General features: G+C 31.6%; 2 protein-coding genes and 1 long non-coding RNA gene across 3 annotated transcripts; 1 reads left to right on the top strand and 2 right to left on the bottom strand.

The window, feature by feature from the left end:
- Window positions 1-737: 737 nt before the first annotated feature.
- LOC132062898 (uncharacterized) lies at window positions 738-1,827 on the bottom strand. The gene has a single exon (XM_059455368.1). The coding sequence runs from the start codon at window positions 1,432-1,434 to the stop codon at window positions 1,003-1,005; it is 432 nt and encodes a 143-aa protein (XP_059311351.1). The 5' UTR covers window positions 1,435-1,827; the 3' UTR covers window positions 738-1,002.
- A 10,713-nt stretch (window positions 1,828-12,540) lies between these two features.
- LOC132065320 (uncharacterized) lies at window positions 12,541-15,609 on the top strand. The gene is made up of 2 exons (XR_009416710.1): window positions 12,541-12,675; window positions 15,227-15,609. It is a non-coding gene; the product is annotated as an uncharacterized LOC132065320 (long non-coding RNA).
- On the bottom strand, window positions 15,231-18,730 carry LOC132065319 (probable aquaporin PIP2-1). Its single transcript, XM_059458650.1, has 3 exons — window positions 18,305-18,730; window positions 17,031-17,326; window positions 15,231-15,609 (listed from the first exon to the last, which is right to left on the bottom strand). The coding sequence occupies exons 1-3, from the start codon at window positions 18,615-18,617 to the stop codon at window positions 15,355-15,357; spliced, it is 864 nt and encodes a 287-aa protein (XP_059314633.1). The 5' UTR covers window positions 18,618-18,730; the 3' UTR covers window positions 15,231-15,354.
- Between the last annotated feature and the right edge of the window lie 105 nt (window positions 18,731-18,835).

Here is an 18,835-nt window from a genome sequence, read left to right as displayed (position 1 = left end):
TTTACCCTGCTGACATTTCGGCCTTCATTATTCTGCGTCATTTTGAAAATGTGAACAATTTTAGGACCAACCCGTCCAAGTTTGGACAAATTAATGACCCGCTTATTTATTAACTTAACCCATGTTGATCGATCCAAATTCAGCCTGAACCGTCCATTTGCCAGCCTAAGACATATGAAACTCCTAAGGACTATCAGTAAGCCTTGTCAAGAGGAAGTGAAAGAGGAGGTCTTGGTAGTGTAACATAGATGAAATACCTCGAGATTTTACTTTGCTCAGCATCCAACTCACTGCTCAATGTATTAATATATATTAGATCCGTATACATTACAAAATTCCTTGGTATTATAAGTGTCCTCCTGTGTAATGTCCATGATTATGGTGTGTATGTAATCCTTTCTTCTTATTACCAGGAGTCGTTTTTGGTAGAAATAGCTTTCACTGGTCATTTTCGACCATGTCTTTAAGAAATAACCACTATCATGAAATTTTCAAATTTCACGTGTGAAACTTCATGACAATGTCATGAGTGGATATTTTTCGATTACAGGGGCTAAAAAGTTGCTATTTGTGAATTTTATCCTCTTATTAGTTGTAAGAAACATCCTAGTTTTGGAGTCACTAAATCTTTTCGCTTAGACTTTGTTATGTTAATGTCTCTACCCCTGATTTTCCTGTGTTCAGTGAGCATATATCATAATAAGAATGTTTTTTTTTTTTTTTTTTTTGGATTACAGTAATCACTAAATGATTGTACTATTATATCAGTAACTAATACAAACAATAGTTACATCCCACAATCCCAAATCATATAAGTAGGAAATCTAACAAACCGAAAGATGGAACAATGAGATGAAGCAGCAGGGGATGGATATATTAGTAAAAGCCTATTGTGATGTATGTTACTCGGACTCTTCAAAAATATCGACAGATGCGTGTCAAATTCTCCAAATGTAGCACTTCTAGAGGGCCCGACACGTGTGCTGCAACAGTTTTGGATAGTCAGACATTGAGCTGGACAGGAACGCCTTTGCTCTCGTTGCGTTTTCGTGCAATCACTGCATAGTAAACGCCACAAGCCAACACAATAACAAACCCAAAGCCGAGAGCGATCCCAACCATCCCACCAGCTCCCATTCGCTTATCGCCATCCTCATGGGGCTTCGACAAACTTTCTTGTGCTAAATTAGACTGCAAACTTGATGCTGTAGGAAATCTTGAACAGCCTGATGATTCTGATGTACTATTATTATTATCACATAAACTTTCAGTAGTAGTACTGTTCTGTTTTTGAGTCTCAGGGTGAAAAAAAGAGTATGCTTCTGGTGAAAATGCAACAGGGCTTTCATAAGCAAGGCCATGAGGAGACCTTTCTTGAGCTTTAACAATAAAGGGTAGGCAAAAAATAGCAAGAAAGAACAGACAAGAAGCCATTGGTAATGTTAAAGTTGTTCGAAGTGATACCGATAAGGTAACAGAGCGGTGTCAGACTCAATAGAATTTGATCGATCCTATCTTATTGTCGTTCAGGTGGAGAACCGAACCAAGAATTTTGGTTGGATGAGAGAATGTTTGCACTTAGAATGGGATTTTATGAGGTAATGGAGCAGTGTCAAATTCGATAGAATCGATCTGATCGATTCTATTTTCAGTCGTTAAGTGGAGAACTGAACTAAGAATTTTGGTTTGAATGAGGGGATGTTTGTGCTTTGAATGGGATTTTATAAGCAAAATGAGAAGTGGAGGTTGCTTAAAATTGAATGTATTGTGGAAAAGAGGGAACCAAATGATAGAAATACTATCAATGGCTATAACTCCATTAAAGTTGTTGCCATTACTCACTCCCATGGATTTTTTAGTAGCAAATAAATAAATGTCTTGCATGTTTGTTCAAATAGAGAAGAAGATAATAAGTAGTACAAAGGCACTCCTCCAAAAAGTAAGCTTTTTGCTTAAGCAATTGTTTGCATAAACTTCTAGTAATGAATTCTCCAGAAAAGTGATTTCTTTCTTGATATTCTATTCCACGTGATAGTTCTCCAGAATAAAGAATTAGCGACACACAACTTCTGTTGTTAAACAATAAAATCTATCGCTAATTTTATTTAACGACGGATTAGAGACGGAGAACTTTTGTCAGTAAACAGTAAAAAATTGTCGTTGATCTCATTTAACGAGGGGTTAGCGATTAATTATATATATATATATATAAAAAAAATCTTTTGCTACGAGTTATTTTGCGATGAATTTCTTTAATTCCTGTTTTTGTACTGTGGGTGATTCTTCTTATTGTTTAATCAGGGTATTTAGTATTGTAATCCCTTCATTATGATTGGTTCTTGATCCATCCAGATGGGGTTGGATACTTGGCAGGATTAATATATATACTAGTAAAAGAAAGATAAGATACATACTCCCTGTTGTAGCTTATTATGCATATTCTTCTCATTATGAGAATTCTGCTCCCTCCTAATTACTCAAGTGCTTCATTCAAATATAAAATGTCTAAACCATTTCTCGAAAAAGATGTCTAAACCATTTCTCGAAAAATACTTTTTTCGTTCCAGTGTTTACATCAAAAGTAATAGTTAGGCGAAATTTCATTTATTTGGTGTAAATTCAGACGTGCATAAAAATTTTGGGATCTTAACATTTTTAACGGTCGTCGGTGCATAAATAGTATATATAATAACTGTATAATAAGTGGTATGATTATGCATTTATTATACACAAATTATACTGACTAAAATATGTAAAAAGAAAAAAAAAGGGAATGGTATGATGAAGAAGCTCATAAGTGATTAGCTGTTGATTATGCATTTATTATACACAAATTATACTGACTAAAATATGTAAAAAAAAAAAAAAAAAAAAAAAAGGAATGGTATGATGAAGAAGCTCATAGGTGATTAGCTGTTGATTGACACTTGGATTAATTGAGTAGCAACTTATGAACAATGATATAATATGGACAGTTTTTTTAAGGCTTTCTGATACTAAAATAATACCTACTAATTGTAGAAGCAATTAACGTATGAATAATGATATATTATGGTTTATGGACAATGATTTTAAGGCTTTCTGATACTAAAATAATATATACTAATTGGAGAAGCAACGTATGAATAATGATACATTATGGACAATGATTTTAAAGGCGTTCTGATACTAAAATAATGCTCCTATATGCTAATTGTAGATTCAATAAAGTAATGACATAAGACCCTTTTAATTTCATGATGTTAGTGGTCTCAATTTTCTTGCATGAGAATGTAATTTAAAGCTAAGTTAAGAGGTTTGCTTAGCTTAATAGACCAGCAAAGGCCATTATCCACTAAGGTCGATACTTGATGAGAGTAATGATGTAGCTAGTATTTTGCATACTCATGGATACAACTTTAATTTATTGAAAAAGGTGGCAAGAATGGGCATGCTAAAGTAGAAATCAATTCATTCTTAGTCTCCTGGAGCCTTACGAGTAAATACTTATTTATACTTGATGTTTACAGCAAATCAATATTTTTAATTTTAGCAACTGAAAAATAAAGTAAAAATATATCACGTAAATATTATTAAGTGAAAATATATGTATGATAGCCAGATATCTTGTATTCGTTGGTTTAGTATGCACAGAGTGCGAATAAATTTTTTACGGAGCCCTCGTTCTCCTGATCTCCTCCACCTCCTACTCGCAACGCCGAGGCTACATCGGCCCATGGTCGTCAATTAGATTTCCTTTGTTGAAAAATCATACAATATATAAATGATAGTTTTTCTCGATACAAAGAAATTTTATAATAAGGAAGGTTTATCTGCTAGTTATAGTCGGAAGTTAGAATTCAAACTTTATTGGTTCTAGTTTTAGAATAGCGATATGATCTTGTGTTAGTAACTTGTATACGGGTAAAACCGAGCATATACTGGCACGCTCGGTTTCCCGCTGTCATGATTATGTTCGGTCACTGTACGACCGTCTCACCGGGAACGAGACTTCGAGTTCGGGCCAGGATGAGGCGATAAAGGAAGGGCGATTGACTGCCATAAGCAGAAGACCGAAATATCCGTCCTCAACCGGATAATTCGGCGTCGATCTCGGCAAAACAGCTGTCACCAGATTTATTTTCTTTATTTAGAATTGTACTAAGGTTGAAACTCCTCTACTATATAAAGAGGAGGTTATCATTCATGAAGGGGGTTGGCAACAGCAAGGATAGAAGCATTTTACATCAACAATCAGAAGAATCTTTTAAAACCATTCCCATCTGTTCTTAAGTTCATTTTTATTATACTTCGTATAAGTTCGTAACAGCAGGTTCGACCTCGGTTTCTATACCCGAGGCTAGGCGTATTTAACAGTTGGTCAGATCTGCTTCTCTGTTCATTTATTGGCTTATCTCGCTATTTTACCTTGAATTGAATTTAGCCACATATCTTTGGCGTCACGCATAAATTTAATTGTTCTCCGTTTTAAGGTTAAACATAACTGATTTCTGAATTTAATTTTTGTACGTTTTTAATCGATTTCTTTTTAATATAAATATAAAGTTTGGACTAAAGCTATTGAGTTCGGCCATCTAACTGACGGGAGCAATGAAATTTCAGTTTTCTCTAAAAAACAAAAATATGTTGCCTTTAATTCTGCCTTTGGCCCTACATACACCCTCTACTAATATGTAATCGGTATTATTACAATCATGCCTCTCACTATGCTGTCTGCAAAGTAGCAAATTGCCTCATCTGCTTTTCAATTTTGTGCCCCTTTTTTTCTTCTAATTTATGAACAACAACATAAATTCCTATTGTAGTGCTAGAAGGACTGCATGCGTGGTCTGTGTAAATATTAACTATTCCTGATTTTTGCCGTACCCATGCCAATATGCCATAGTTAAAAAAAGGGCACGCATTCATTATTTCACGAGTTTCACTTATGCACCTTTTCTTTTTTCTGTCACAAGAATTGTCCCTTCTACAAATAGTTATTGAAAGTTGGAACCTCTAGTTTTCAGTGTCACAAGAAATGGTCCATACATAGACAAAAAGTGGAACTTACAATATCATACATCTATGACCTATTATGAGTTAGTACATTGGAAAATATTGTATTTATAGTTAAGTGTTAGCATATTACATGGAGTTTTCTCTTTAGTTAGAACTAGAAGGGTATGCCTTCCTTGATGATGGCAAAAATAAAAAGAATCGAAAAGGACTAGTCAATGCGGAGGCAGGATTTTACAAAAAAAGATTCAAAATATAAAGAAGTAAACATAGAAAGAGGCCCAGAAAATTCAACATTTAATATATATACAAAAAACATAATTTAAAATATATAGGGTATTCCGGCGAATGAAGTTTGAAAACAAACATCCTTGCCCCCCAGCGTTACCTCTGGGCTAGTTCTCGAAGATGTTTAGGATTTTAGCATCGACGACAAGTATCTCTACATGTGGCTTGTTTATGATAACTCTTTTGATTTGTGAGGACTAATGAAGCTATCAATAAGTCTCCTAACCTCTTGGGATGATGGCTAGTCATTTTCGCAATAATAACCACCTTAAGGAATGGGAGAGAGTATTCGTCATAATCCCATGATAACAAAGATCTTTTTCTTTTTTCTTTTTTTATGCAATTATGAATTATCTAGTGTTCGAAATTTACTGATCAGACCTTCATGATAAATCACAAGCGAAATATTAGTTAGTACTATTGGGTGCTCTAGTTTATTAGTGTTGGCAATTTGTGGTTACAGGGGATTGAGTTGGGCCAATAGGTAGGAATGGGTCATGTTGGACTGGACTAGGACAAGCTTGTTGCCCATATACTATCAATATCAATCCAAGAGTTACATAGCGACTAATATCACAAACTTTAGACACTCTCATCATTCCATTTACGGAAACGTACCGAGGTCACTGAGAGGGAGCCTTAACAACAAATGGGGCTAAAAGAGTCTCAATTGGCTAATTATATGGTAAAAATAATGTAAATGTGGCTATTATTGGAATGTGGAGTTCGAACTTCTAAACTATGTTAAAATTTCAAATGCTTTCATTTCGTATCAATTCTCTTCGTTCTTTTCTCGTTTTAACTTCGTTGACAACTTCTTGATTCAAGTCCGTTAGTTTGAATTGAGTCATCCGTTCTTCTAACTTGAACAAAAATCCATTCCGGCCAAGAGTAGAAACTAAATCCCTTGTGAGCAATCGGATTAACAAAGGTACAATAATTGGCTGACGCAATTTGTGAGGCAATCAAAGGTGCGCGCATTCGAGTGTTTGTGAGTTTGTTTTCACTAACCTAATGTGTTTGTTTGTCTTGTTCAGTGTCTAATTAGGTAGGAGGACTATGGGTACAATGAAATGGGATGCAAGTACCAATTAACAACCAAGTAAGAACGAATACTCGTTGTTAATTAGTTTAGATTCGATAGAATCCTAAAGTTAAAAATCTTTGGAGTAAGTGAAATTGAAGCATTATCGATGCAATCACTCTCTTTCATTTGCAAAAACGAAGGAAAAAAAGACATAAAAGAATCGAGAAGAAGAAAAGCAGACAAGGGCCTTTTTTAAGTGTTGGATAAAACTTTAAATAATTTGCGAATCATGGTTAAGATTTAAATAACGGTCCAAACATGATACTTGACATTGTTGCACTCACGATTTCTTTCACTTATATTTTCTCTTCTTTCTCATGTTTCCAAGCACATGGTTTAACTTGTACTATCTTTTTATTTCCTATCACTGATTAAGATTGATTCTAAATATGTTTTGTATTGTCGAGTTTTACTGTATAATATTGCCTTTTTGTTACTCAAGAACAAAAACTCCGGACCGACCACGTCGACATTTGTTGTTAAATTAAGCGAATATGATATGAAGAATTATTTTAGTATCTAACTTTTGTACACTGATAGATTTAATTTAATAAGTATTGTTAATATATTTTAACATATTGGAATTAGCAAGTCATCTGTCGTATTTTTCAGATGACTAATAATCTCTTTCATTATTAAGAATTTCTCTTTTTATATTATTATTTTATTGGTGTATAAAAGTTATTCTTAGATAATGACTGTAAATGCCATATTATTGCAATTTTTTGAACATTGTCTATGGACGCTATGTATTAAAGATGTTTACATTTGTGTACCTATTATATGGAATATATTTACATAATTGAATCACTTAAAAGGTAATTATAGGTAACTTTATTTACTGATATTGATTGATAATCTAATTATAATGTGCTAATAACATATTGATAAAGTAAAAATTATTACAATGTCAACTTGAATTCGTATAAATATTAATGCCTTATTCTGTCTGTGGCTCCTTTGTTGAATATTCTTAAGTGCAAAAGTTTCAGATTCCCACTTAATTAAAAGGCTAGTGCAGTTATCAGCTATCATTACTTAATTCTTTTAACAGTTTACATACTAATCATCACTGTTTAGAAAAAGCTAAAAACTCACTAACTCAGTTAAGATTACAGAAAAACATAATGAATAGATAGACAGTTTGGAAGAGTTGAGCAACGGATGAAGGTGACAGATAGGAACCCATCAACACGTAAAATTGACCATGATAAGAGGAACATTATCTCTTCAGGAAAGAAACTTAAAAAGCAATAAAAAAAAAAAAAGTAGGTTATTCAAAGGTATGTAGACCTAACATGTTCTGTATCATTAAATTAAGGACAGTAAATAATAAACGCACTGATCAATAATAGCACATTCGGGAAGCATCACCATATAAAAAGCTAGTAAATCTTTTAATAATATATAGTCAGAAAGTAGAGTTTATGAATATGATTATTAATAGATTTAAGGATAAGGATGCTTGAAACAAGCCGTAGATTTAGGAACACGTAAGCTTCGTTTGGTAATTGTCAAATAATCTTGGTAAGGGGGAATTTGCAGCAATTATATGTAATAAATAGCCAGGATTTTAATTAAAGGAAATTCAAAAATATAAAGAAGCAGACAGATAAAAAGCCGAGAGGGTTCACATCTACTATATATATATATATATATAAGTTTTACCTTGTATATACAATATACACTACAAGAAGTTTTAGAAATTGCAACAGTTCTTTTGGCAACAAAAATAATATAGTTGGCAAAAGTTAATATTTGACAATAACTTAGTTTTATTATTGGCATATATGATGAATCTTTTAAAAATAAACTTTTTTTTGTTGCCAAAAATTTAATTTTGTTGCCATATAATAGTGACTATTGTTGCAAGGTACTTTTGGCAACTAAAAAAAGAAGTGTTGCACGTCGTTGCAATAACAGCTGTTGGAAAAAGTTTAAACAACAAAAAAAAATGTTGTTGCTAAAAGTACTTTTTGCAACAATAACCTATCTATCGCAACAAAAAAAATTTATTGCCAAATATCTTCTTTCTTGTAGTGGTAATTTTTTATATATAAATATATAAGATAAATATGTTGGTCATTTGTCAGGACAAGAGTTCTTTTGATTATCATACGTTGTATATATATAAAATGATAATTTAAACCAAAATACCTCAAGAACAAAAAGAGATATCAAAATATCTTTAACGCACTTTTTTTCTGCATTATATAAGATGTTAAAATCCGTTACCGATTTTTCTTTAAAAAAGAAAAAAAAAAAAACTAAATTGCATAACGCATAATTTTACTACGCTATGCAACCACACCCAATTTCAAGTATATTCAGTTACTTACCATTAATCCAAATGTATCCATTTCATGCAAATACGGATCATAAGATCGCTTTTACGCGAGAAGCTCACGCTCGAAAAATTAGTGATCATTTGTCGACGAATGCCTAACTATGCAAAAGTTTCCGTTTTCTAAAATTTATAAAAAGTATTTATTCTTTTATTTTTGATATTATCTTTTAACAAATCCTTTGTCCTCTTGTTCATTGACTTGTTGCGACCTTTTCTTAATTAATGCTTGTTTAGCTAACTCTATAAATAATCGAGTCTACGATATATTTATCGACAAAAATAAATAATTTTTATGATAATCGAGGGTTAATTACATTAAATATTAATGTAATAAGAATTGATTCGAGATACACACCTTATATTTTAAAATCGAACATTTACCTCTTATATTATGAGAATCATGCACTTACACTCTCTATGGGGTATAGTCGTAACTTAATATATTAAATATAATTAAAAAATAAATTAAAATTATGAATAACACAAATTACTTAATAAAATATGCCAACTATTATTATTAGCTTTCTCGCACATTAAGCAAGCAAATTATTTTAGTTTTATTTAAATAATATTTTATTATATAAGAACTCCTCATCTTTAGTTTCTTTATTTATTCTTCGCTTTAAAATAATTTTTAATTTACTTATTCCGATAAAGTTTCATTAGCGTAGGATTACTTAAGAAGTTAATTTTTTTATTTTTGAAAAATTTGGAATACATCACTATAACTTAGATTTAAAAAAAATAAATTCCAAATCGTTAAAATTTTAGTTATCTTTTCACTAAATACTCATGTAATAAGAATTAATTCGAGATACACTGTATATTTTAAAATTGAAGATAGGATTTTCATAGTATAAGTAGGCGTTTGGACATGCGATTTCATCTCTGATTTCATCTCATGAGATGAAATCCCAAATCATCCAAAAAGGCATGATTTGGGATTTGAAATCGCGAATTCAAAAAATATAAATGTAAAATTTGATCCATACGTTTATATTTTGTAAAAAAAAAAAGACCCATAAGTAGGTAGATACATTTACCAATCATGTGTACCAACCATAATTTGGTAGATATATTGTTCGCACCATGTGGGAGGATTATATTAATGAGTAGTTACATTACTATTCATGTTAAATTTTCCTTTTTATTGAACTAAAGTATGATCAATTGATGTTGTATTTTTTAGAAATTTAGTAGCGTATTAATTTTATTATGAACTATAATTTACTCATTTGGTAAGATTGTATAAGAATTAGGAAAATTTTGATGGTTTTCACAACTTGTGGGGTTTTTTTTTATCATTTTCAAAATACATCTCTCAAACGGCTCCTAAGTGGTGCAAATGTTCGATTTTAAAATACAAGGTGTGTATCTCGAAGTAATTCTTATTACATTAATATTTAACGTAATTAACCCTCAATTATAATAAAAATTATTTACTTTTGTCGGTAAATAGATCGTAGACTCAATTGTTTTTAGAGTTAGCTAAACAAACATTAATTAAGAAAAGATAGCAACAAGTCAATGAATAAGAGGATAAAAAAATTGTTAAAAGATAATATCAAAAATAAGAGAATAAATACTTTTTATAAGAATAAATGTTTTTTCATAAATATCAAAAGATAAGAGAATATATATTTTTGATAAAAATTGTTAAAAGATTATTATAGTATTAGAAGATAAATTAATCTTATACATGTTTTAGAAAATGGAAACTTTTGCATAGTTATCAAATGGATACATTTGGATTAATGGTAAGTAACTAAGTATACATGAAATTGGGCGTGGTTGCATAGCGCAGTAAAATTATACGTTATGCAATTTAGTTCTTTTTTTTTTTTTTTTTTTTTTTTTTTAAAGAAAAATCGGTAACGGATTTTAACGCGAGACGTTAACTCACTTTTATATAATGCAGAAAAAAAATGCGTTAAAATTATTTTGATATCTTTTTTTTTTCTTAGGGTATTTTGGTTCAATTGAGTTTTTATTGATCATTTAGGTTCCAGACTCCTTTCTTAGTGGCAAGTGGCAAGTAAAGGATGAGGGCCTGATACTCTATCTTGTATCCTTAATTTACATGCAATTTGTTGGCTAAATTTTTTAAATTTGTTTAATTTGAGAAATATTTTTTGAGAGCAGTAGTTTATATTTGGTGAATAAAAAAGCACTTTTACTAATATTAGAGCCGTGATTCATTGATTTGTGCTTAAACAAACTTTACAAAAGTCTTGTAGAGAAAAGTTGACTTTTCTCTTTTGAAAAACAACTTTTGTTACTATCTAAGATTACTCAATATTTTTCCTTAAAGCTTGACTAAACACGTCAAATATCTAAAATAAGCGTTTAAAAAAACTTTTGACTTCTCCCAACTGTTTAAGGAATTGATGACTGCTTATATTAAATTTTAGGAAAGTAATATGACTGCGGATACATTACATTCACTTAAAATGCGATCTTTCCTTTGAATCCATATAAATGCGGGATATTTTCTGCATCAAGTTACTTTTTTAAAGGAAAGAAATAGACCTTATTTAGTCCGTTTATCTCATAATTTTATGTATAATTCGTATTTGAAGATCTTAATACAATAAATCAAATAATTTATAATAAATATATATTCAGTAAATTAATATTCAAATAATTATTACACAGTATATTACTGCTATTTTTATGTTATATAATCCTTATATAACTTGTCCCTTAACAAATGATTCATCACATCATATTGTCTTCTCGAAAAAGACACACCCGCAAGTGAAAGGGATTTTGCCAATGTTTGTCAACACACTTTAAAGATTCCTTGTGCTGGTGGCATGTTGCCTTCAAGATTAAGAGCCTGTTTGGATTGGCTTATTTTTGGTGCTTTTGAAGCTATAATAGCTTTTAAACATTTTCGTAGTGTTTAGATAAAATAAAAAAATATTTTTAAATACTTGTTTTTAAGTCAAAATGACAAAAATAAGTTAAAAGCTATAAGTTAGAATTTCTAACTTATGACTTTTAGCTTATAAGTCAAAATCCATAAGCTCATTCAAATTGACTCTAATTTTATTTTCATGAAGCGCAATTTAAGAGCTATCAGATCAATAGCAGTGTAGAATATAAACTAGGGAAGATGGGGCTAGTAAGTTCCAGTCTCTCGAGTTTGCTTTATCTTTTAGTTTCTTAACTTCTCTCTCTTGAGTGTGTGTTTGGAATGAAGGAAAATATTTCTTGATGAAAAATAAGTGATTGTTTTACTTTATTTTTTTATATTTAGTAAATAAGCAATAAATATTATTTTAAAATATTTATATATAATTTAGACAAATATGAAGAATGACGGTAGAGATGGGGGTTGGAAGTCGAGGGTGGGGGAGGCCGTAGGTCAATCAACATGGAATGTGTCACTTATAGAATTTGTTTGCCTACTCTCACCAATAAAGTCATTTTTCTAATTTCCAAAAAACACTTATTTCACTAAAGAGTTTATTTTCAAAATATTTTGACAAACTAAACACGAATTTTTAAAAAAATATTTCTGAAAAAAAAAAAATCTCCATCCCACACGCACCCTTTGCTGGTATTCTTTTTCCTATTAATCTTTTCCTCCTTCATGACGGTATTCAACTAATTTGATTTTCGGTCGAATAAGCCCATAGTAGGGTAAAGTGTGCCTTACTTAAAGTCTTTATTCTTAGGCCTTGAATATAAGATATTTGATTATGGGGTGCAAATTAGACATGATTTTTCCAGAATATACTAATTTCGCTTTCTTTTAAGGTTATTTGCCTCCAATGGTATCAGTCCAAATTATGTTTATGTGGACGAGATTAAAAAAATAAAAAAATAAAAAGGTATACGACGTAGACATTATAACGTACGAGGAATCAACAAGAAATACAAAAAGATACAAAGGACTAACTAGATAAAATTTAGAAAAAAAGGATAAATAAGGAAATTAAAATAGAAAGAAGTGAAAAACCAAACATACAAACAGATTAATTCAAGTACATCCAAAGCAAAGACCAAAAAAGAAAATCAAAAAGAAAAAAAACACCCGTTTTTCCATTGGATTCACACACATTTTAATTACAATTTTTTGCATGCATGAAAGTTCGTAAGCATTGCTTCTGAAGGAACCAAGAGCTTTAATTGCACCTGCTCGGAGAATGTACTGGTGGTAAACGGCGGTGATGAAAGCTCCGATGAATCGTAGCTCAAGGGTATTATCGTTGAAGATTAGGTAGTGTTATCCTATAATCAAACGTATAAACTGTAAACCTAAAAATGTTAAGAACAAAAATGTAGTTTCGAGCCCACAGAAAATTGTGTTTCCTTAAGGAATTTAATCCCCTCACAATTGCCCAAGGTTTGGATTAATTCTTCCCAGTATAGAACGAAAGTCTATTCTGCAATACTGGCAATCGAAATTGCAGAATTTCAGCGAACTCAACCAACGGATGTAATCACACGACACTTACTGTATTTATGTCTTTGAAAACGATGCAAGAAGAGGGGATGAAAAGACTGTATTTCAGAGAGAGAAAAAAAATTGCAAAGAGTGCGTGTTTTGAGGCGAAGCCTCTGGAATTTCGATTGCAGTGTGTTTTTTTTATTGCAGTGTGTGTTTTGAGGCAAAGCCTCTGGAAATTTTTTAGCCATTGAAAAGGTGCAAAGGCACATGTTCGGGAAGAGGTGACCATTAGGTCATTAGTTAAGACCGTTGGAAATAAATTTGGTCCAACAAAATTATCAATCAATCAGATCATTTGACCAAATCCAAAGCCGAGCGACGACGACGGCGCGAGGAGAGGTCCTCTTTTTAACTCTTTATGAGCTAAAGGATGTGCTTCTAAATATAAGCGCGCACATATCACTTTCCGCCACCAATGTGAGAGAATGCTCACTTGAAAAATTACCTTCACAAAATTTCTCTTTCCTCACACGTCATCTTTAAAGCTCACTAATTGGTAATTGACAGTAGTTATTTTGTTATCCCTCCATTGTTGGGTTTAATTCCAACTTGAATGGGAAATGGAGGGAAAAGAAATGGAGGAAAAATGAGTTTCCTCTTGTTTTATAAAAAAGCATGTGTCCTCACTAGGTGGGGAAAAGAAAAATTCTAACTTAAAAGTAGAAGACTTTAAATCCCAACAAGTAGTTATTTTGTTATCACCGCGTGAGGTATTGTTGGATTTAATTGATTTTCGGATTATTTTAAATTTTGTAAAAGATTTTGTGAAAGGTCACGAAAGGTTGCAAGCCTTTTTCCCAAAAAGCATTAATGGCTATAAGGAAAAATACGAATTTTCTCGATATTCTCTATTCTTCCACTCTCTTAAAAGTTTTCTTCGTGTGCTCTTGTTGGTTATGGAAAAATTACCTTCACAAAATTTCTCTTTCCTCCAATTTTGTTTCCCTCCATTTTCCAACTCACACTTCATCTTTAAAGCTCACTAATTGGTAATTGGCGACTTTAAATCCCAACAGGTAGTTATTTTGTTATGCATGTATTGTTGGGTTTAATTAATATCTTAAAAGTAGGAAAAATGAGACCTCTGTTTTATAAAATAAGCATGTGTCCCTCATAGGTGGGGAAAAGAAAAATTCTCCTACTTAAAAGTAGAAGCACTCCTTCTTGTTGCTAAAGGGTTAAGAAAAAGGTCTCCCCTCGCGCCGTTGTCGTTGCTCGGCTCGGCTCCGACCTCGGCCCACGTGACCCGTTAGTGACCCGAATCCGCGTGTCTGACCCGCGACCTTTTCTTTTCCGGATTATTTTAAATTTCCCACCAGTTGTAAAAGATTTTGTGAAAGGTCACGAAAGGTTGCAAGCCTTTTTCCCAACCAGTGCATTAATGACTATAAATTCCAATTAATACTCAGATTATTACTTACGAATTTTCTGATATTCTCTATTCTTCCACTCTCTTAAAAGTTTTCTTACGTGTGCTTTCTCTCACTTGTTAAGTGATTCACCTGACATCGGAGTTTTTGGTACCAATACACCGGTGAGTGAAATCTTTTTATCCTGAGAGGATATATTCCACATTTAACCTCGGGTACTTGAGGGAAATAATTTCCTTAAGGACACACTGTGCATTTAGTGAGCTAGATTTCTGTTCGTTAAAAAAAAAAAATCGTATCCTCTTCTTTCTAATTATTTTTCCAGATTCTGTTTTACATTGATTTATACTTTCTAATTTTATAAATTTTACTGATTTTTGAAAATTTTATTAAGTTACTGTTTCGTAATACAGATTGATAACAGGTATTCGTGCAAATAAAGATGCACATCAGGTATTAGTTAAACAGTGACACTAAAATGAGGCATTTCTGCACCTTTAGCGGTTATTTGCCTCCAATAGGTATCAGTCCAAATGATGTTTATGTAAAACGAGATTGGTAATTTGCAAGGAAACGAAAAGAAGAGAAAAGAAAAGCGGTACATAACATAGAGATAATAATGTACGAGGAATCAACAAGAAATACAAAAAGATACAAAGGACCAACTAGATGAAATTTAGAAAAAAAATGGAAAAACCAAACACATTTAATTTAAGTACATCCAAAGCAAAGATACCAAAAAAGAAAAACACCCCTTTTTTCCCACTCACAAACATTTTAATTACAATTTTTGCATGCATGAAAGTTCCTATGCATTGCTTCTGAAGGAACCAAGAGCTTTAATAGCACCTGCTCTGAGAATATACTGGTGGTAGACGGCAGCGATGAAAGCTCCGACGAATGGCCCGACCCAAAAGATCCAATGTTCATCCCATGCCTTGTCACCGTTGTAAATTACTGCTGCCCCGAAACTCCTAGCCGGGTTGATACCAGTTCCGGTGATCGGAATAGTTGCAAGGTGAACCATGAACACGGCGAATCCAATTGGAAGTGGTGCCAAGACCTATATATATATCATATACAAGATCAAAATATAATCAATTTTAAGTTGCATGTATTTTTCAGGTAACTAGTAAAATACTTATCATGAACAGTTTCTTGTAGTTTTCAGGTAACTAGTAAAATATAATCAATTTTAAGTTGCATGTATTTTCAGGTAACTAGTAAAATATTTATCATGAACAATTACTTGTAGTTATCTTATAATGATACGATAGTTTGATTCTTTTTTAAATTTATTAAAAGTTAACCAAATCACCCAAAAAAAGTATGGAGAAAGATATGTTTTCTAATATAGTGTTTAATTCGGTCACCTCCCTCTTTTTTCAATAATAGTGGGTAGCATTGCCTAACAAGCACTACAAAAAGTTATTTATTCCTAGTGCTGATCATGCTTCAAAAGTCAAAGATAAGATTTGTCTTTGTCTCACAACTTATTCACCTCAAAGGGACACTGAAAGAAAAAGTATATTTGATAATAAAATTATTTTTATTGTTATAAATTAATTATTATTATAAAAAATATTTTTGACAATAATTTTTTTTATTTTTATTGTATAGATTTTTTTCAACTGCTGTTATTGCAATAACGTGCAATAATTTTTTTTTATTGCCAAAAATACTTTTTACAACTATAATCAATATTATGGTAACAAAATTAAATTCTTTGATAATAAAATAATTCTTTGCCAATAATAAAACTAAATTATTATCAAATATTAAATTTTTTATCGTTTTTACATTTCTATTCGAGGGACTTATTTATTTCTAGTGGGGAAGTTAATGCTAGAGTAGTACGTATCTCGAGACAAGCTAAAGTAGCTAGACTGTATTGGATAAGAAAGACAAGTAGATATTCGAGGGACTTATAGCCCATTGATTTCTAGTGGGGAAGTTAATGCTAGCGATTTTGTACTTAAAATAAGCCCAAAAAACGTATCTCGAGACAAGCTAAGTTTAAAACAACTTATAAGCCAAAAAAAAAAAAAAAAAAAAGTAGCTTAGACTTGTATTGGATAAGAAAGACAAGTAGATATAATGTTTGTTTCAAGTGAAAAGGGCAGTGAAGGAAATCTAGTGGCAATAATTCATGAATAGAGTTTGCTCTTTTGCTACTTTGCTTTGTATCATGTAGCATATAGTAACAAATTTATGAATTTGTGAATTCATTAAAGGTTTAATTCTCATGATACCTTTTTTCTTCTCCTTTCCGAGCTCATATAACCTGGCAGTGTAAAACTTCTACTTTTTTAATTTTCAAGCTGCTAATTACAACTTTTATGGACAATTACATGATGTTATTTTGAAAGTATCTCAATAATTCGTGTATTGAGATTTGAATCAAGCTAATGGATTCTGTCAAATCCGTTGGCAAAGCTCTAGCTCAAACATTGCAAGAAATGAAGGTTTTGGAAGAAAACTTACGGGCACATGAGAGTCTCTGGCGCTCCTCTTAGGGTCAGTAGCAGAAAAGACAACATAGACCAAAACAAAGGTACCAATAATCTCAGCAGCCAAACCAACACCCTTGGTGTGACCTGCTGCCATAACATTAACACCACCACCATATCTGTTGTAGTATGCACTCTGGAAAGCCTTAACAAATCCCACACCACAAATTGCACCCAAACATTGGGCTACCATGTACAATACTGCCCTGATCAATGATACCTTCCTTGCCAAAAATAGCCCAAATGTCACTGCAGGGTTGATGTGTCCACCTACAATCATGCACATGCAATAGCTTAGAAAACTCCTAGAGAACTGTATCTAAGAACTTCAATAAAATTAAAAAAATTGAGCTCGTATTTACATTATCAATCTACTTGAGCTTGTTAGTAATTTATATAAAGGCAAACTTCAAGTTTTATTAAACAATTTAGCATTAAACTCAGTTTACTTTTGAAACTATGTGTTCATAATTTACTATAAACTATTTTCTCAGTCTCAATTTATGTAACATTCTTTCCTTTTCAGTTAGTCCAAAAAGAATAAAATCTTTTCATATTTAGTAATTATTTAACTTCAATATTTTTCTTTTATCCTTTAAATGATTTATAGTCACAAAAATTTCTATTAACTTCTTTTAAATCACAATTTTTTTCCTTAAACTCCACGCTCAATCAAACACTCTCACATAAATTAGAATAGAAGGAATATTAGTTATTAGTAATATACTAAGTATGTATTATATCAAAAATACTGGGTTTAGTAGGCTGCACCTAGCTCTCGTAGCAGGTAACTTTTTTTCTTTTTTTTTCCCGATAAGGAAAATTTAATTAGCTCTTGTTTTACTTTTCAAGTTACTCTATCCATTCCAAATTACTTGAAACTTGTCTTTTTGTTACTCTATCCATTCCAAATTATTTGAAACTTGTCTTTTTAATAAACCATCGGTTAAAATTATAATTTTAAAGTTAAAATTATTATTAATTATAAAAAAGGTATATCAATCTTTTTTAGACTGACAAAAAAAAAAAAATCACATAAATTAGAATAAAGGAGTACTAGCATCACTTAATATGGACCATGACTATTTCAGCAAAACAAAAAAGCACCCTAATACTTATATTATTAGTAGTAATTTTTTAGTAGTTTTCAAACTATTAATTTTACTTTTTATGAGAAATTATCTTTAACTATCTTTTAAATGACTTATATTAAAAGAATTTTCAAGAATCAGAGTCAAGAAAACTCACCAGAAATACCAGCAGTGCAGTAAACAAGAATAAAAATCATGCCACCAAAAGCCCAAGCAATACCAAGTTTACCAACACCACCACAAACATCACCACCAGCTTTAACATCAGCTTGATGGTTATAACCAATAACAGTTAACACAGTTATATACAAAAACAACAAAGTAGCAATAAACTCAGCAATAACAGCTCTATAAAGTGACCATTGTTTTATCTCCACGTAATCGATTAACGGAGCAGGAGGTGGATCAGTGTAATCCTTAGCAGAATACTCCGGTGCCTGCTCGTGAACCGCTTCGACTTCTTTCGTCATTTAAGAGAGAAAAAAGTTACTCTGCAGACAAAGAAAGAATAGAGAGAAAACAGAGGAAAACAGAGTGCTCTGTTTTTTGTTGTTGTTGTTGTAGTGTTTGTGTAAGAGTGAGAGGGGAGTTTGATGGTATTTATGATTGATTAAGAGTGGAAATACAGTGTTTTCTTTAATTTTTTTTTTGTTTAGTTTTGAGTTTTAATTATTAAAGTGGCCCCAAA

The sequence above is a fragment of the Lycium ferocissimum genome, chromosome 7 (genome assembly GCF_029784015.1).
Source record: "Lycium ferocissimum isolate CSIRO_LF1 chromosome 7, AGI_CSIRO_Lferr_CH_V1, whole genome shotgun sequence".
In the NCBI taxonomy this organism is placed as follows: Eukaryota; Viridiplantae; Streptophyta; class Magnoliopsida; order Solanales; family Solanaceae; genus Lycium; species Lycium ferocissimum.
The sequence above is the reverse complement of the archived record's forward strand: the minus strand, read 5'-3'. Positions and strand labels throughout refer to the sequence as shown.